The 17,811-nt window shown below is 40.7% G+C and overlaps 1 protein-coding gene across 4 annotated transcripts in view; it reads left to right on the forward strand.

The window, feature by feature from the left end:
• Positions 1-17,811, forward strand: part of LOC130185048 (protein unc-13 homolog C) — a 124,323-nt gene that overhangs the window by 20,586 nt on the left and 85,926 nt on the right. For 3 of the 4 annotated variants that reach the window (XM_056401388.1, XM_056401307.1, XM_056401481.1), the window contains exons 2-6: positions 2,300-6,542; positions 12,243-12,265; positions 12,915-12,961; positions 14,086-14,164; positions 16,925-16,978. In XM_056401388.1, coding sequence (XP_056257363.1) covers positions 2,468-6,542; positions 12,243-12,265; positions 12,915-12,961; positions 14,086-14,164; positions 16,925-16,978 — 4,278 coding nt within the window. In that variant the 5' untranslated portion in view covers positions 2,300-2,467. Of the gene's footprint in view, positions 1-2,299; positions 6,543-12,242; positions 12,266-12,914; positions 12,962-14,085; positions 14,165-16,725; positions 16,732-16,906; positions 16,979-17,811 lie in introns of all 4 variants that reach the window. The other variant, XM_056401560.1, reaches the window with a different exon arrangement.

Genomic DNA, 17,811 nt, shown 5'->3' on the forward strand with positions numbered 1-17,811 from the left:
AAATCAGAGCAGTAGCAGAGAAGCTTTTATTTTACTAATGAAGTTAGTATAAAGTTACTAATCTAAATATCGCTGAGACGTTTTTACACTTGGCTGAGATAGACAAGTTGATGTATCGACAAAAACTTAAAAAAAAAAAAAGAAAAGCAACAGTGCAACAGAAAAAGCTTCAGTGAGTAAATGATAATGTACATGAAGCATGTGACTTAAAAGTCACTCTGGCTTTTGCTACACTGAAGAGATAATAGAGAAGATGGAAAAATGGCAGTAGGCATTAAACAGCAGATGCTCCTCAAATTAATACATGAAACAAACAAATGTCATACTTCCACAATGTTTCTTCATGGTTTTCCACTGTTTGAGGTTTGACTGATGTCCTTTGAATGACATCATCTCATTGCAACTTTCTATTCTGCAATGGATTAGTGGCACCCGACTGGAACTGCTTGGAACTGCAAGTGCAATCGTTCCTCAAGGATTTTTTCTTGTATCACGATACCATACTTTATCATTGACTAAAAAATGAATCAAATATCAAAATGGCTTATTTTATTATCCTGGTGGAGTGAGTCAATAAACCATTTCTTCTCCTACCAGCTAAAGGTTCCCTTGAGCAGGGCTCTCAGCTGCTCACTGATTGACACAAGTTGACTTGTGCTGTGACACCTCTCAATTTTTGCATGGGGTGGTGGGGGTGACCCATCAGTTACAAAAGGCTGCTCTTGGCTTCATCCAAGTCGTCAAGAGGGCTGAGTCATGAACCTCCTCATACCATTAAAATATACAGTAATCCTTCACCTCGTCCTGTTGTCGTTCCATCTCTGTAATGCAAAAAACATATTTCTTTGAACAAACATTCCAGCCTCAGGCCTGCCTCAAACCTTATCCCATGAAGCTAACAGACAGTCAGGCTCCAGGATTCCTTCCATCATACAGTGCTGGCAGAAACTCATCTATGCTGGCAACCTAATCTTAAGCTCTATTTGCTAATGCCTGGTCCTTCCTCAGAGCCCAGCAATAAAAGCTAACTGTGATGCTGTGTTTCACAGCTCATTTGAAGTGAGCATGTCTCTGTGGTCATGAGACTGTAGACACATCGAGCTCTAAACCCCAGAACTAATGTGGAGCAGCTGTCAGATCCTCTGCACAACAAACATCCCTCTTTCGACTCAGTTGGCCAGTTCCACTCTATAGAAAACACACACCTATCAGAGCCACTTCAAGCTGTTAAAGGTTTAATACTATGCAGCATGATTCAAGCAGTCTCTAGCCTGTTTTTCACAGGCCTGAGATGACTATTTAGTCCTCTTTATAACTACATGGTCTGCTGCACATAGGCATTATACTCCAGTGGTTCAGGTACTGAAGCATTGCAATTAATCTAATTGGGACATCAAATGTATGACAACATAGGTCATTAACTTAATTAGTGAAAACATCCACATCATCCTCGTCATTATAGATGGATGGAAAATATAGCCAAAGAACTGATTTTGACTTGGAAACATGATTTTAGAAAATTGATGTGTTGACTAACTTAATCAATAAATAATAATAAAAAAAATCTTATTAATCCGAAATATCAGGTTCTTTATCTCCACTATTTGTCATCATTATGATAAAACAAATTGTTGAAGTATGATCTTGGTTTAGTGTGGTGCTCCCTGTTTCCACAAGAGTATTGACAAGAGTATTGTAGCACTGAGGCAATTATAATAATTGGCTATCTCCTGCTGTAGAAGCTGGATACATCAATGTAGCCAATGGGTCTATTGACCTTGACTGACACATACATGAATACACGTACAGTCATACGTGCAAATGATCCCTCTCTCACACACACACACACACACTCTCTCTCTCTCTCTCTCTCTCTCTCTCTCTCTCTCTCTCTCTCTCTCTCTCTCTCTCTCTCTCTCTCTCTCTCTCTCTCTCAATACTTTTGGCATATAGTTAAATTGAGGTCTAAGTAGGATGGTGACTACTATGCTCTGTGGGGTTTGCTGTAAAGTCATGTAGATAAATGTGAATAGTACATAAAATTAACTACTAAGACTGAAAAATTGTCCCCTATTTGAATTTTCAAATGAAGGTCTGTTTTTCCTTCATGAGAATCATCAGTTTCCTTTATGTAAAATTTGGAAATTACATAATGAGAGACAAGATTTTACAGATTGCATTTATCAGGACAATGGATTAATAAGTAATAACTTGTGTGTGTTCCTCCTGTTTGTGTTTAGGTATGATCTGAGAATCTGTGACAAAATTGTAAAGCTAATATTCTTTTTGTGTCTTTCAGAGAGATGATCCTTTTCTGGAGGAAGACCACTGGATTTAAAAGTATTAGTGCATCTCTGAGTGGACTGTGGTTTTAGTGATTGTGAGCTGGGCTCTCACTGTCAAGCACAGGTTGATTGTGCTTGGCTCACCACCGCTGTATAAAAAACAGTCCACAGGATTGCCATCCATGGTTTCTGCCCTAATCAAGACTATATCATCCTACATTGAAAAGATTTGCAAAGGAATGTTTACAAAGAAATTGGCAAACCCAATAAAGAAGAAAGAGAGAAGCGAAAATAAAGAGCCTAAATTGACCACTGATTTGCAAGCACACAATCTAACCCTCTCTACTACACTGAAGACTACAGTGAAAAAGATATCCAAATGCTCTTCGGCACGTAACATATCGCTTGAAGAAGACGACGGAAAGAACGACTGCTCATCCCTGTCACCCACTTTCAGTTATCGTGTAGCTATAGCAAATGGAATCCCAAAAAACTCTCTTTTTTTGAATAATAATGAAAGCATCTTTCCTGAGGTTCTTTCGATTGATAGTAGTTACTCTGACTCTTTGAGTGAGACAAAACCTATCCGGAGACTGGATGAGCATAAATCACACACTATGCCTGTAAGACGAAACAGGAAGAGCCTCATTAGTTTGGCTCCCTCTGATGGCAGTTCTGAGGGTGAACGAGTGGAGCGCTCCAGTCTACACACACTTAGACTGGGTGCCCTCCGCAAGTTAAGAAAATGGAAAAAGAGTCAGGAATGTGTCTCCTCAGACTCTGAGGTGAGCAACTGGAGGAAAACCCTGGGCATCCGGAGCAAATCCTTGGACCGTGCTGGACGGCAGCAAAAGAGTTCAACACTGGAGCCTGGTTCCTCCTCCACAGGTTGCATTAGTCAGACCCAGGATGTTATGGAGATGATCTTTAAAGAGCTTCAAGGGATCAGCCAGATAGAGACAGAACTGTCTGAGCTACGTGGCCATGTCAATGCCCTAAAAAGCTCCATTGATGAGATCTCCAGTAGTGTGGAAGTAGTTCAGAGTGAGATTGAGCAGCTTCGCTCAGGATTTGTCCAGTCTAGAAGGGAAACACGTGATATCCATGACTACATAAAACAAATTAGCCACCAGGCCAATAATTCAACCTTGCGGTTCCTCAATGTTCCTGAAGAAAGGGCAGAGAAAACAGAGAGTGTAATATATAAAATACTAAAAGACAAAATGGGTTTCATCGATGCCCATAAAACAATAAAAATTGAGCTTGCTCATAGGTTAGGGCAACAAAGAGAATGTTCTAATGCAAAACCTCGCCCTATTATTGTCATTTTTGCAACCACCCAAGATAGGGATTTAGTCTTGAAAAAATGCTATAAACTTAAAGGAACAGGCATTACAGTCTCTACTGATAGCTTAACTCATGATGGAAAGGAGAGAAAAGACAAAACAATGTCTTCCTCACAAACCTATGAAAGCATGGATTTAAAGGTCTCAGGAAAGGATAAAGTAGTGGAGAGTGATGACTGGGACTCAATGGACAGTGATAAAGAATTGGATGAATTAAGCAGAAATAAATATGCAATGGTGATTTCAAAGCCTGTTCACAAGAGTAAATCAGAGAAGAGGCGATCTCATGACCATAGCCGGTCAGGAGAAGAAGCAGGCTACTCAGGCGCAGTTCACTATGCTGATGACTCTTACTATGACCCAGACAAGCATGCCAAGGCTTACTACTCTGATTTGACCCCTGGTTGGCTTTCCCAGAGTGACTATTCCACCCCTAAACTCAGCCGCTCTGAGTCTGACTGCTCAAAACTTTGCCAGTCATACTCAGAAGACTTTTCAGAGAGCCAGTACTTTACACGGGCTAATGGCTGCTCCCTGCTGTCCTCCTCAGATCAGGAGCTGTGGCAGAGAAAACAAGAAGACATGGCCTCCTCCTGGTATGCTAGCCCCAGTCACCCACTCAGCAGTGAAAATCAAACCTTTGAACACAATGAGGTTGAGACAACAGAAACTATTGACAGTGGGGTGAGCAATGGACTTGTCTGCATGTCCGGGGACAGAAGCCACTACAGTGGCTCCCAGCTCTCTCTTCAAGGTGATCTATCACCCTGGAAAGACTGGCATCATCTGGAGCAGGGTGCTGACTCTGGTTTGGAAGCCTCCATAGAGGTCAGCAGTCCCTTTGACCCATCAACCATCCCTGGTTTTCCAGAGAACATCACAAAATGTCAGGAGGTTGATTTACAATTTGAAGGAGATGAAGAATTCATGATGCTCGACAGAGAATCTTCTCTGCCACCTATAACCACCCACATCATTCCTCCCATCACAGAGCGAGAGTCTGTTATCAAGACATCCACTCGGCAGTCCAAAGAGGGATGTAAGGTGACCACAAAAGAAGGCACGAAAGTATTGTCTAAAGATGCCCCTAAAGCTGCTGCTAAGGTGACACATAAACAAACTAAATTGGCTCCTAAAGAAGAAACCACCAAAATATTGCCAAAGGAAAGTCCCAAGGTAACTGCTAAGGTTTCACCTAAAGTGACACCTAAAGCAGCTCTGAAAGAGTCACCTAAAGATTCACCTAAAGAGATTCAGAAATCAGCAGCTAAAGAAACCGCTCAAGCCCTCCCTAAAGACAGTCCTAAACTAACATCTAAAGACACCACAAAGCCCATCCTTAAAGAGGTATCTAAAGTGACATCTAAGGTAACTTCTAGTGAGGCTGCAAAAGTAGCTCCTAAAGTGGCCCCAAAAGATAGCCCGATAATGACTCCTAAAGAAAGTCCTAAAGAGTCACCTAAAGACAGCCCCAAAATAACTCCAATTGAGAGCCCTGCCTCAACCCCTAAAGAATCACCCAAAGACTCTCCTAAAGAGTCCCCTAAAGTCATTGCTAAAGAGCCACCACAAGTTGCATCTAAAGAAGGTCTGAGGGTTGCTGCTAAAGAGGCTCCCAAAGAAGCTGCAAAACTACCCCCAAAAGAGGCCCCAAAAGAGATGCCGAAAGTAGTATCTAAGGAGACTAAAGTACCCACTAAAGAAGTTTCTAAAACTCCACCTAAAGAACCTCCGAAGGTAGCCCCTAAAGAGAGTCCTAAGGTGCCCCCAAAAGACTCTCCTAAAGCAGCCACGACAGAAACTCCTAAAGTAGCAGCTAAAGTAGCCTCTAAAGACACCCCTAAGGAAACCCCCAAAGTAGAAAAATTCCCTGAATTGGATGTCAATCACAGCTTTCACCAGCCCCAGGGTAAGTCTGCAACTATGTACCGCAGTCAGAGTGAGATTCGAACAGAGAAGGTTGAGGAGGTTCCTAAGTCTTGGAGCAGCAGGCTCAGCATAGATCTCAGTGAGAAGTCCTTTGGATTTGGTTTTGGCTCTACACTGCAGAGGGCTAAGTCAGCTCTGGAGGTTGTTTGGAAGTCTGGCTCTCAGACTACCCCTGCTCCTCCTGAGGAGCCCACCAACTCCTCTTCATCATTTATGGGGCGCTTCCGCACCATGTCCACCTCCACTGCAAATAACTCTAGTACTACAATAGACTCAGATGCCTACACGGAGCCTGTCTTCTACAAGGCAGAGGAAGAGACAACAGGAGCAGAAGCAAAAGCTGGTGAACAACCAGTGGACAATGAGACCCACTATGTTGAAGTTATGGAGCAGGTACTAGCTAACTTGGAGAACAGAACTAATGCTAATGAGACAGAGGAGACAGATGAGCCTGCACAGGAGTGTGAGACTTCTCAGGACTATGATGTGTCTGTTGACATTGAGGCATCTCAAGATAATGCTTCTCAGGATTTTGAGGCTTCTCAAGCTTTTGAAGCTACAGAGGACTATGAGGCAAGTAAAGAGGCATGTGTTCTGGAGTATGATTGCAGTTTGGATGAGCAGTATGATGAAGAGTACAGTGAGGATTATGAAACCCAGCTCACCGAGGACACTGCTGAATATGACGCAATGGTGGAGTATGTAGATGTAGAAGAACCGGATGAGACTGAGGACAATGATGTGACAGAGGAGATGGAAGAGGGTGATGAGGAGTTAGAGGAGATAGATGAGATAATAGAAGAGGCCGTGGAGGTGTCTGAAAAAGTGGAGCAACAGCAGGAGGATGAAAACAAAAATGTTCCTGAGGAGAAGCCCACAGAGGCCCCACCCAAGAAGCGTGTTCGACCCACATTCAAAGAAGCAGCACTCAGGGCCTACAGGAAACAGATGGCTGAACTGGAGCAGCAAATCCTGGCAGGGGGTATGACTCTTCCCTCCTTTTTGTTTGTCAGTTCGTATTGTTTTATAAAGCTTTACATTGCCAATACATGGCAGGTCGTACATGTGTTTTTCTATAGCACATATAAATAACAGTAACTGCTCGTCAAAACAAAACACATGGGACTTGAAGAATTATATCAGTTTTGTGTTACAGTACATCGACTACAAATTATGATTATTTATCATAACTTTACAGGAATAGCCAACATATCCACAGCAGCTGTTTTGAAAACTCTTTGTTGGTACATTCATTTGCTCTCTGAAATTTGTCAGAAAAGACAAACAACAAGCAAAAATGGAGATTAGGGAAAGGGCCATGTGAATCTATGTCATCTGTAACACTGAGCAGGTACACTGCTGTACCTTGAACACAGTTGACAGGAGCCTCCTTGAACACAGCAACAAAGAAACTGCCAATGGATGTGGCTGTACAACAACATGTGATAAGCAATAGTAATAACCTAATAACAAGAAAACAACAAGAAGGAAAATGAGTGAGGATGGTCAATTTCCTAGGTTTTATGTTTTAATGTAGAGAATACATAATTTTAATTAATTAGGTAAAACATACATAACTATTGGAATGGTCTGTTAATTTTCTACATCCAGTAGGTGCATGGTGTTGTTAGTGGAAGTCTGAATCGTAGTGTATGAATTTAATTTTGCCGAGACAAGCCCAAGACTTGAAACTTGGTGGGTTAATATTGTTGGATTTATGAGAACTTTCCACTTTGATCCACTTGAAGGATGACTCTTTGAATCAGTCATTTGTTTTGAGTTGAAAAACTGAAGAGGGGACTCTCTGAATGTGTATAGCAGTGTTATTTGTGCTATTGCTTTTGTATTTGTATTCTCATTGCACAGCTTTAGATTATTTTGTAGTGGTCTGTAGCTCAAGGGATCAGACTGTCAAACAGGTTTTCTAGAGGTTTGTCATCTATCATCAAAATTTAATACACTGTAAAAGCTACAGTGGAGCTGGACTCCAGCGCTACCATCAGTTATTCAAAATGAATAAAACCATGACTACAGTCTATTATTGGGTGACATTGTGATGGCAGACAGCTAAAGCAAGTCTGAACATAAGGTCTGCATATATTGACTTACCACCCAGAATGTTTTGCATGTCAATGATTTTTGCATCATATTTTAAGTTTGAGATATCATAGTCTCTACATGTAGCAGACTATGAGACCAGTGCTCTCATATGTCTTTTTGTATTTTTTCTTTCTTTCACCGTCGTAATTTCCTTGAATCAAATTATTTTGTAAGTGATGGGTCAGCACTTACTTGAAAAGGAGATTTATAATGTGTCATGGGTGTACAAATGGCTGTGAATGATTAATTGAAGGAAGAGTTGTCTTTCTACTGGTATGAAAAAAAGAGACTAGGGAATTTCCACTCTTACTTAAAATGAAAAAGCTCTTGACCTACATATGTAACTGTGGTACTCGTGGTGAGGTAGGCACTGTAGTTCAGGGAATACAGGCTGCACCTGAAGACTAAAGCTATGTGACAGATGTGTGTGCAAACATTTTCAGTGGCCACATTCACCAAACAAACCTGCAGATAATAAATTCAGTACTGTTATTTGCTGAAACTCTTAAATTAGGGGATCTTCCTCCTCTGTCATACAGCTGTAAGTGACCATTCTAAGACCAATAAACTGCAGCTAATATGAGGTATTACAAGGTAAGATAGAAGTGAAAGTACACTATAAGTTATTGCTTAAATTATTACCAGAGTCCTACATAGATAATACATCATTATTTAAATTATTCCATTGAATTTAAATGTAGCACCACAGCTTTTGCAGACACATTAATACCTGAGTATCCCCTGAGGGCAAAATATATAAGAACATAGGCAGAAGGGATGCAGCAATAATTCTTGTAGAAATGAAGGCCCTACGGATAATAGATTTAAAGGCTTATTGTGATAATGATTTTAGTGAATACATTTGTTTATTAATATGACATATAACAGATGTGGTTACTAAAGAATTGCAAACAATATACACAAATTTTACACTTGAAAAACAAACTTGTCAACGCTCTCTTATGAAGGATTTCTGTAATGGCAACATAAAGCTAAACTACAGGCCATCTTGCGATTGGATCACACCAACTGTGACCCATGAGTACCACATTATTACATGAGTGCTCAGTACTCATGCATTAGACCACACCCACCGTCGAACTTGGCTTTCATTTTGATCTTAACTACACACCTGTAAAGTTTTGTGACTATCTTGCACGCATGTGACAATATTTGTCCAGAGACATATAAACTGTGACATAAACATATTAACTGTGACGCTGCTTTTGTTGGGCTACCAGGTGAAGAAGAGTTGATCTTGAATTACTCATTGTTGAACTGTGTATGTGCTAGGTGAGGTGGTCTTGTCTATATTGCTCAGTAGGGTTACCTGCCTCTGTGAGGTGTGACATATGAGTTTGTCGCTTTACAGTGTAAAAATATTTTGGTTGAGACAGGAGGTCATGAGAAAAAATATGAGTTTTTTTTCTGTCTACAACTAACTAGCTTTGCAAACTTGCTGGGGCAGATGATTTCTGAACAATCAGACATAATATGACAGAGCAGGTTTTTACACACATTTTGATTGTCTTCATAAAATATGGTCAATTCTATGTGACTTTAAAGAATAGTCATCCCAGCAATCCTAGAAATTGACATTACTGTCACATATCTAAACTTTGACTCACTACTTCATTACACTACTGATGGAGATACAGCCACAGATGGAAGGAAGCACATGCATACTCTGTACTCCCCCTCATTAGCTTCATGCCTTCATATCTTGTAGCTGATGTGTGCTCACCATGCTCGTGCTCTGAAGCGTGCTGGCTGGTCAGGGTGGGAGCTGTGAAGGGAGTCTCGGCAGTGCTGCCACTCCTGCCAGGCCTGTCTTCAACTGGCTACAGCAGCGTTCGTATTCAGATGCTAATTCACACTCCCAAGGGCATTCTGTAACCAGGTCAGCCTTGCTTGGAATATTTATAGAGGTCTACTGCTAGTGAAGTTTGCTGCTTGCTCCTGGGGGAGCAAAGGAGGTAGACCCTCTTTATGCTTAGTGCGCCATTTCCAGAGAAAGTGTTGATATGTAAAATGCAGATGCAGGGGATGAAGAGTCTCTGCTGTTGTTTTAGGAGACACCATCCAATTCAAAGCACTGACTGATTTTATATTGTTGTTTTCTCCTGACTGTTGTGAACAGGGAAATCCCTTTCTCCACAGTTTACGCTTACAACTTGGAAGAGCTATAACTCCAGGTTGCAATACAATACCGCTGGGTTTCAGACACTTAAACACAACACTCCTTCTCTGATTACGGTGCTTCCAAATGATTCTTATTATCATCATTATACTTTTCCCCCTAAACTTGCACTAGGATACTTCCTTGATTACTCAGATTTAACAAAACAAGCATATTTCTTTGATTAAAGGAGGGCCAATAATGCATTTTACCCCATTGCTCTATTCCTGGCTCATACCTACAGGGATTCTATTTTTGTGCTTAAATTGAACTAAGTTAACATAGTTAAAACAAGACTAGGCCAAAACCTAGTATATGGCAGGACTGTGTCCTATTTGCATTCTGCCTAGTGTCAGCTGGTTTCAGCCCTTTATTTGTTTGTTTCTCTCTTACTCTCTGTGTTAACATATACAGTATTTTAATACAGCCAGATTCCCAATAAAACTGTTCTCATTTACAAGCTTTCTGTTTGTTTTGTCAGACAACGGCACAGGTATGAAATAGTGAAACTATATTGCTATGTATTTTACTACTGTGTACAAGCTCATGTTACAAGCCTATACTGAAATTACAATATATGATGACAATAGTGATCTATTACAATTACAAATAAACATTGCCCAAATCTAGTTATTAGTATGGAGCTATTAGTAGATTTTGGACTCTTATGGAAACTCTGGTCTGCACCTCGGTATACTATACATGTGTATGTTTGTGTGACTGTGTCTGCATAAGAACACATGTTCCTGTGTGTGTTGGAGTAGGGGTCAGTCCTTTTTGTACTATCGGCCACATGCAGGCTTTTCTGCTCCGATGAGCTCTGACCGTGTGTGTCGGCATTGAAATTCAGGATTTACTGCTGCTGTTGCTACCTCAACACTTTTCCCGCACACACACACGCAGAGGTTTTCAACCAATCAATGACATTTTTGTTCCACAGATTTAAGGTACCTGTGAAATGAGGTTTATATCAGAGCTCTACAGACTATCTTTGTGGTCTGGCTTTATTTAGTGACTTGCTGGTGGAGGAGATGACTCTATCTTGTACAGCCATGCTGAAAGTAGCTTAGCTGATCGCTCGCTATCCATGGTACCCACTTGGAGCTTAGCTCCTCTTTGAGTGCTGTGTCTCTATGTGCTGCTTTTGCTGTCACCTCACCCAGCGAAAATATACTGTTAAATTGTACCTTAAATGTAGTGTCATTACAAAAATCAGCATTTAAAAAAAATAATATAACCTAATTATCTGTGGAGCTTCTCAGTCATCCAGGCCATGGGTTTCTAACTGAGATTCTTGGAGACGTTTCACCTTTCATTGAAATGGCTTCTTCAGTTCTAACTGACTGGGGAGTTGCAAGCAGTTAGAACGGAAGAAGCCTTTCGGGTGAGAGGTGAAACATCTTCAAGAATTTCAGCCAAGTCCAATTGCCTTCATACAGCACTTAGGGAGATATACAACCTAATTGTATCATGTTGACTAGAATGCACTTTTAATGTTTTTAAAATATCATTGCCTTCATGAGGACCACTCATCATGAAAAGATGTGCACTTGTGGTGAACACTAATGGCTATATAAAACACTCTGGATAATAGCATCCACCAAATATTCCGCACTGTGTTCTCAATCAATGCACAGGTCCAGAGTTATTGCTATTTTAATTGTTATCAGTTAATATTTTTATGATGCAATTCTTTTGTCAACTTTCAAATAAACAGACAAAACAAAATCAAATAGATAATGGGAACATTAAGGAAAGAAACAAATTTACACTGCCTTATTCTGGATTAGTGTTAAAATAACTTCATATCAACAACAAACAGTGTATCATGTCGTTTTAATCAGATCAGCAATTTGATCTTTCTCTTGTGAACAGCTGTTTTGCATTTGTTGCACATTAGATCATGATTATGCTGCCATTTATCACCCATGGATCAATAGCACAGTAATTACACCTCTGCAGTCTTGCTTATTTAAAGGGCCTGCCATCTCACAGTTCATCTCTAAAATGGCAACATGATACCAACCGCTTATGCTTACCTAATGTCCCATGTCTCCATAGCTATGAGTGTTAATGCAGGTAACGCTGTCGATCAAAGGCATCATTTTTTAAATGGTGCTGCATTAATTTAAATTACTCTATGTTCAAGTACTGATCTTAATATTTCAACCTTGTGTTGTATAGCAGAGCTTCCTACTGTATCCGGTATTCCTCTGTTCATAGCGATTCTCCCTGGGGCACTTGTTGACTCTCCATTTATGCATAAACTGTTTGGCAAAACAGAATTGTGTCATCAGGCAGTAATGGTAAATTAGTGTCCTAAGTGTCCTAACTAAGTGTGTGTATTTTCTACTGAACTGCTCCTGTCTAACTCTCCGCCCTCCTGTCATTTTCTCCTTCCAGACACCAGTGCTTTGGATTCTCAGGTTTTAAGTCATTGTTTATCTGTTTTCATATATAAACACTTAGACACTTGTGATTTCCTTGCATGTGCATGTGTTTGTGTGTGCGTTTGTTCATGTGTCTTTGTGGTATTTGGCGAGATAGTGTGTTTGTGTCGCATCCGCCTTGGTGTGGTGTGGTGTGTTTGTGTTTCTGTAGATAAATTGAAGTAATATGTGTAGGTATGAAAGGATGAGTGCAGCATATGCCTTTGAGCCATCTTGCTGTCACTTTGTGCTGGTTATCCTACTATTCCTCTCTTTTCAGAAAATGATTTGTGTTTCAAACTGGACATTTTGGTCAGTGAGGAGGGAGCATTACACAATAGGCAGATCTGGCCTGAAGGACCAAGAGCGGCAAAACTCTCGGTCTTGAGCCCACAAATTACATTGATGTGGAATAATTTGGTTTTCTGCCTGTGGTGCTTCCCTCCCTTCTCCCTGTGCTGTACTCCTCCTCGCCTATCATTTATCTTATCCTGAATTGACCTCCAAATGTACTGTATTTTCCCAAGTACATTTTGTTAGACTGTGTGTTGCTTTTGTTTTAACCTTACTGCAGTGTGCTTTGTGTAAAGTTGTGCTCGCTTACCTTGTCCCTTGTCTTACGTTTTTGTATGTCTTCTCTCTGCAGGCTCGCAGTCTTTTGGATCCCAAAGTGCTGGGCTTGCAGTCTGGAGGGTGAGTTGTGGCTCACGTCCTGATCTGATCACTTCACAATTACACAAATCCGAGCTGCTGTGTTGTTTTCTACCCCACTGCTGAGGCATATAGGGAGCAGAAATGTTAATGAAACATGCTGATTCTCTGGCATGCAGCCCCAGTTAAGGTATCTTGGGCCTTGTTTTGTGACATACACACAGAGAGAATATGAATATACAAGATGCCTGATGATTTCACAACATCTGTAAAGGAATTTATCCCATTGGTTTCACATATCTGACTGATTTCTTAGTAAGAAATGTTTATCAATGGTTAATTATGTAAGCGTACGTGAAAAAGCCAACTGTTGTCATATGTCAAGAGAGAAAATAATAATCATATTTACCCCAGCTCATGCAATGACTATGCAGCACACATTGTGCATAAAAGCAGCAAGAGGTAGGTGCCCAGGGGTGAGGCAAGGGCCTGCGCAGCTCTTGACGTTGTGTTTCTTTGGGGTCACACCACTGATGTTGCTGAGAGGGCTGACGGAAAAGCTTGAGGAGCTTTAGTGTGGAGGCATTGGGCCTTGATGTCATCTTGAGGTCATTAGAGAGGCTTTGAGTGACAGTTGAGGTGATGCCACTGAGAGCCTCACGGGAAAGGAAGTAAGACTGATGGGAAAGCATTGAGGGGGCCCATGGATTGTGCACAAGGGAAGTTGGAAGACATCTGAAAGTGTCAATTTTTGATGCGTGGAGTCAGTTATTTACATAGTTTTTGCTGCTGTGGTCCTTCACTATTTTGTGAATAACATCTTCAGTATTCATAGAGTGTAATACAAATCCAAGGATAGGTATAATATGTATGAGTAATAGCAGGTCCTCAGAAACACTCTACAAATTGAGATAACATGGAGGAGGGGGAGTCTCTGGGAGCAACAGAGGGTGAGAGGGATTACAAGCAGCTCCAGTGTGGTCGGTCTGCACCATGTAAAGCGAAGAGGAAGGGGTGAGACAGGTTAGGTAGGAGGCATGATCCATGGTGTTTGCCAGCTGTGTAAATCAAGACCCCCTCCCCCCTTTTTTTTTACCGTAGTAATGTCTCCCCTAGCATGGCATTATTATGATATTAATACATCTTAAATCTGTCTGCTTCTCCAGGGCTGGCAGTATTCTTTATGGTATTGACAGCATGCCAGATTTACGCCGCAAGAGGACAGTGCCTCTTGTCCGAGACCTGGTGAGTCATCTGCCTCAACAAGGTTATGTGTGATTTATGTCAAATCTATCTGAGTGACCCCGCATTATACCACACTGGTGGAATCTATCCTGTGTGAGTATGGACCCTTGCTGAGGACAATAATAACTTAACTGGCAAACTGATAAAATATGATGGTGTTTTAGAGTGACAGTGATTGATCCTGTATCTTAATATCTTTAGTACTAAAAAAAAATAACCTTAATATTCTTTGAAGTGAAGTCTCTGTAACAGTAATGATTATTAAAACATAACTTAGTCCTTGTTTGTGATTTTAATAACAAGTTTGTTACAGCACACAATGGGGAAGATGATGATGATGATGATGATGAAAATACTTACCTCTCACATGTTGACCTGCTATACAAAATTAAATAGGTTTTAAAAAAGTCACATAAACTTTAATTGTGATTAAAAAAAAAAAAAAACAAGCCGGTGAAGAGTTGATTGGTGATAAAAGCAACATCTTTAAACTCTGGCTATTTAGTGTAGAGCACTTCCTTCAGGGAATGTTAAATGTACCCTTAGCCATAACTCTATGGCTTGATTAATTAACCTAGAGAGGGTGTTTAAGACATTGCATCACAGTGATGCTCTGCCATTTGTTTTTTATTGCGACATAATGTGTTATAACATATCCCACAGAGAGGCCTGTTGCAATGCAGTCCGCTTTAGCACTGTGCCACATGGTTATCTTTCTGAAAGACAACAGGCTGTTGTGACGCCAGGAGTATTCATGTCTATAACTGTTTGTTCATTATGTTCTGCATTAGTATCTGTCTGTCTTGTGTATGTTTGTTTCTCATCTTCATGTATTTTATCCAAAACAATGGAACTATTATCGCACTTTATTAATTTAAATATCTTAAAAACAACCTGTTTAATAAATTTTACCCTTTAAAGATTTAGGTTTTCTTGTGAAATAATACAAATAGCATTTTTTGCAAATGATAATGCAGCTTGATGTCATACACATAGATGCTGATGAATGTTTATATCACAGTGAACAACATGAGTTGATGCTGTATTTGTCCATATCTCTCATGAAATTAATAACCAACAATGTCTTGGTAAGTATGGGTTGTCGTTTTTTATTTTTTATTTTTTTGGATTTTGCGTGTATATTTGCCATTCCGACATAGACCCATAACAGCTATGGGTGATATTTTTCAGTGAGTTGTCAGATTTCACCCTTGCCGATGCTTGGCCATTTTTTTTTTTTTTTTTTTTTTTTTTTTTTTTTTTTTTTTTTGTTGCCTGACAGGTGTCGAAAAATTATATTCAACTTGAAATGTTGACAACTCAACCTAAAAATATATCCGAGAGACTTCATTGACTTCTGATTTAACTGTGTGAGGCTTTTAAATCATGTAAAAGTGACACTGAGCAAGCCTTTTACACTTGGGATGAAGTCACTAGTCAGCAAACTAATTGGTCCCCTTTCATGCCTCTCCTTTGTCAATGTCCCACATTTGCTGTGTGAGTGCTTCAGGGCAGCAACAGCGTTTCATTGGAACGGACAGCAGGGTTCCCCCACATTATGGCGGGATGCAAAAAAATAAACAAACCCCAAAAAAAAAAGAAAAAAAAAGAAAGTTGAAAATCAATTCACAAAGCACTGAACGCTATATTGTACCTTAATAGATATCATCTGGACAGAGGGTCATATTGTATTGCCCGCAGCAACCTCAGCAGTGCTGGTGCATGTTGATAAACTTACATCAACACTCACAGTTCATGTAGAGGTCACGTTCCCTCCTACATTCTCCATGGCTTCCATGGATCTTTACCATAGCTGGGCTGTACAGACAAGAGGGTCGTGGTAAAGACTGATCCAATATTGTCAGCTGTCCATGTCTGCATTCCTGTTACGTAACTTACTCCAGTATGGGATTCATGTTTTATCAATTTCTGGTCACCCAGACTCAATGGATATTAATATAAGAGTTAATTTTCACTTGTGTATCCGTGTGCGTCTGTGCGCGTGGTACCTCTTTGTGTTTGTGAGAATGCCTTGTGTGGGCGTGTACTGTTTTATGTCACGAGTACGTTTGTGAATGTCTGAACAAGATGTGTGTGTGTGTGTGTGTGTGTTTTTAAGTGTGTGTGTGAGTGCGAGTCGGTGTTGTATAGTACAGCTGGCTTCACCCATACATGAGTGTGTGCGTCTTGTGTTTCTCTGTTTGTGTCAAACTAATGTGCAGAGCAGACAGCAGAAAATATGATCAAAGCTTCATCCAACAGAGAAGTGAATATAAATGCCAAGCATGACTGCAGTTTAGTAACCTCTAATGCATGAGTGGATAAAGAATCATGCAACGGCTGTATAGTCTCTCCTGATGAATAGTTGAATCTTTCTAGAGCTCTGTGCCCTAACCAGCAGTCCTGCATGGCAGTTGAGACACCTATGCGTTCAGTATGGATAATAAATAGCACAAATTCCTCTGCTGTTTGTGCTTTCAGCATTCACCCTCCCACTACTTGTCTAATTAAATGTCTTTATTTCTTTCATTCTCTATTCATGGCCTCTCTGGAAATCACAGGCTTTGGTAAGCTTACTTTCTTTGTGCACTTTGATCACCCATTCAGAAGCCATTTATTTGGATGTGTGTTTTAAATGCCGCTATGTGGCACTATGAGATGCTGCGTAAAAGTGCAGAAAGGTAAAATGGGTCAGTGAACTTATCCCTTTTCATCGTCTTCCTTTTCCTCTTCTTCTCTCAGACCCTCACTGCTCGAAAGGCAGGCATCTCGTTCGCTCTGGTGAACCGGTCCACCCTGAATAATGAGGACCTGGTGAGTACTAACATGCTTGCGTTGCCTGCATGAAAATCAGTTACTGACTATTGTGGAGTCTTGGTGGGTAATGGGGGGGGTTCTATGGGGACATGGGATGCTGGACCCATGTTCTCATTATTTTTTAGGGAGGTGTTTGGAGAGCAGGGTACTGGAAGTCTGACAATTTTTTTTATAGCTGTGCTGTTTGGTGCAGACATTGTACTTCAGGGCCCGAGATCACGTTGCCAGGAACACAGGGTTCCAAGATGAAAATGAGATGGACTGCATTAGTTACTGGCCTTATTTCTTCAGATGTGGATACAGCGTGCCATCATCTGTCCGTCTGCCTGTCTCTCTGTCTATAATACACACTGCAGTTTATTAAAATGGTCTCTGTGGCCAGCTACTCACTCTTTCTCCTGTGGTCCTTCTGTCTGATCATTTGGCTGAGTTCAGAAATTAAGATGGTACCATCATTTCATCTAGACAATGCCCTGCGATTAATGATAAGTGCTGTGCATCAGGAAGGCAGAGCTACAGAGAAAGGGCAGAATGCTTCAGTCGAGGGTGACAGACACTTCTGTGTTGACCTCTAAAGCTTGCTCTGTATTAATTGATTGCAATTCTTCCCTCCCGGAGGGAAAACTGAGGAGGAGGCAAACAGCAGGAGAAAGCAGTTTCTCAGCAAGACAAACAAGCAGACAATTTCATATCCACTTATGTGCAACACGGGGCTGCCTAAGCCTACAAGATTACGAGATTTAAATGTGCTCTGTACATCATGCACAAATATTTCATCTTTTCGAACAAGAGACGTGGCACACAATTTGTGCGCACTGATTTGTGTACTT

This window comes from Seriola aureovittata, chromosome 1 (assembly GCF_021018895.1).
Source record: "Seriola aureovittata isolate HTS-2021-v1 ecotype China chromosome 1, ASM2101889v1, whole genome shotgun sequence".
Lineage (NCBI taxonomy): Eukaryota > Metazoa > Chordata > Actinopteri > Carangiformes > Carangidae > Seriola > Seriola aureovittata.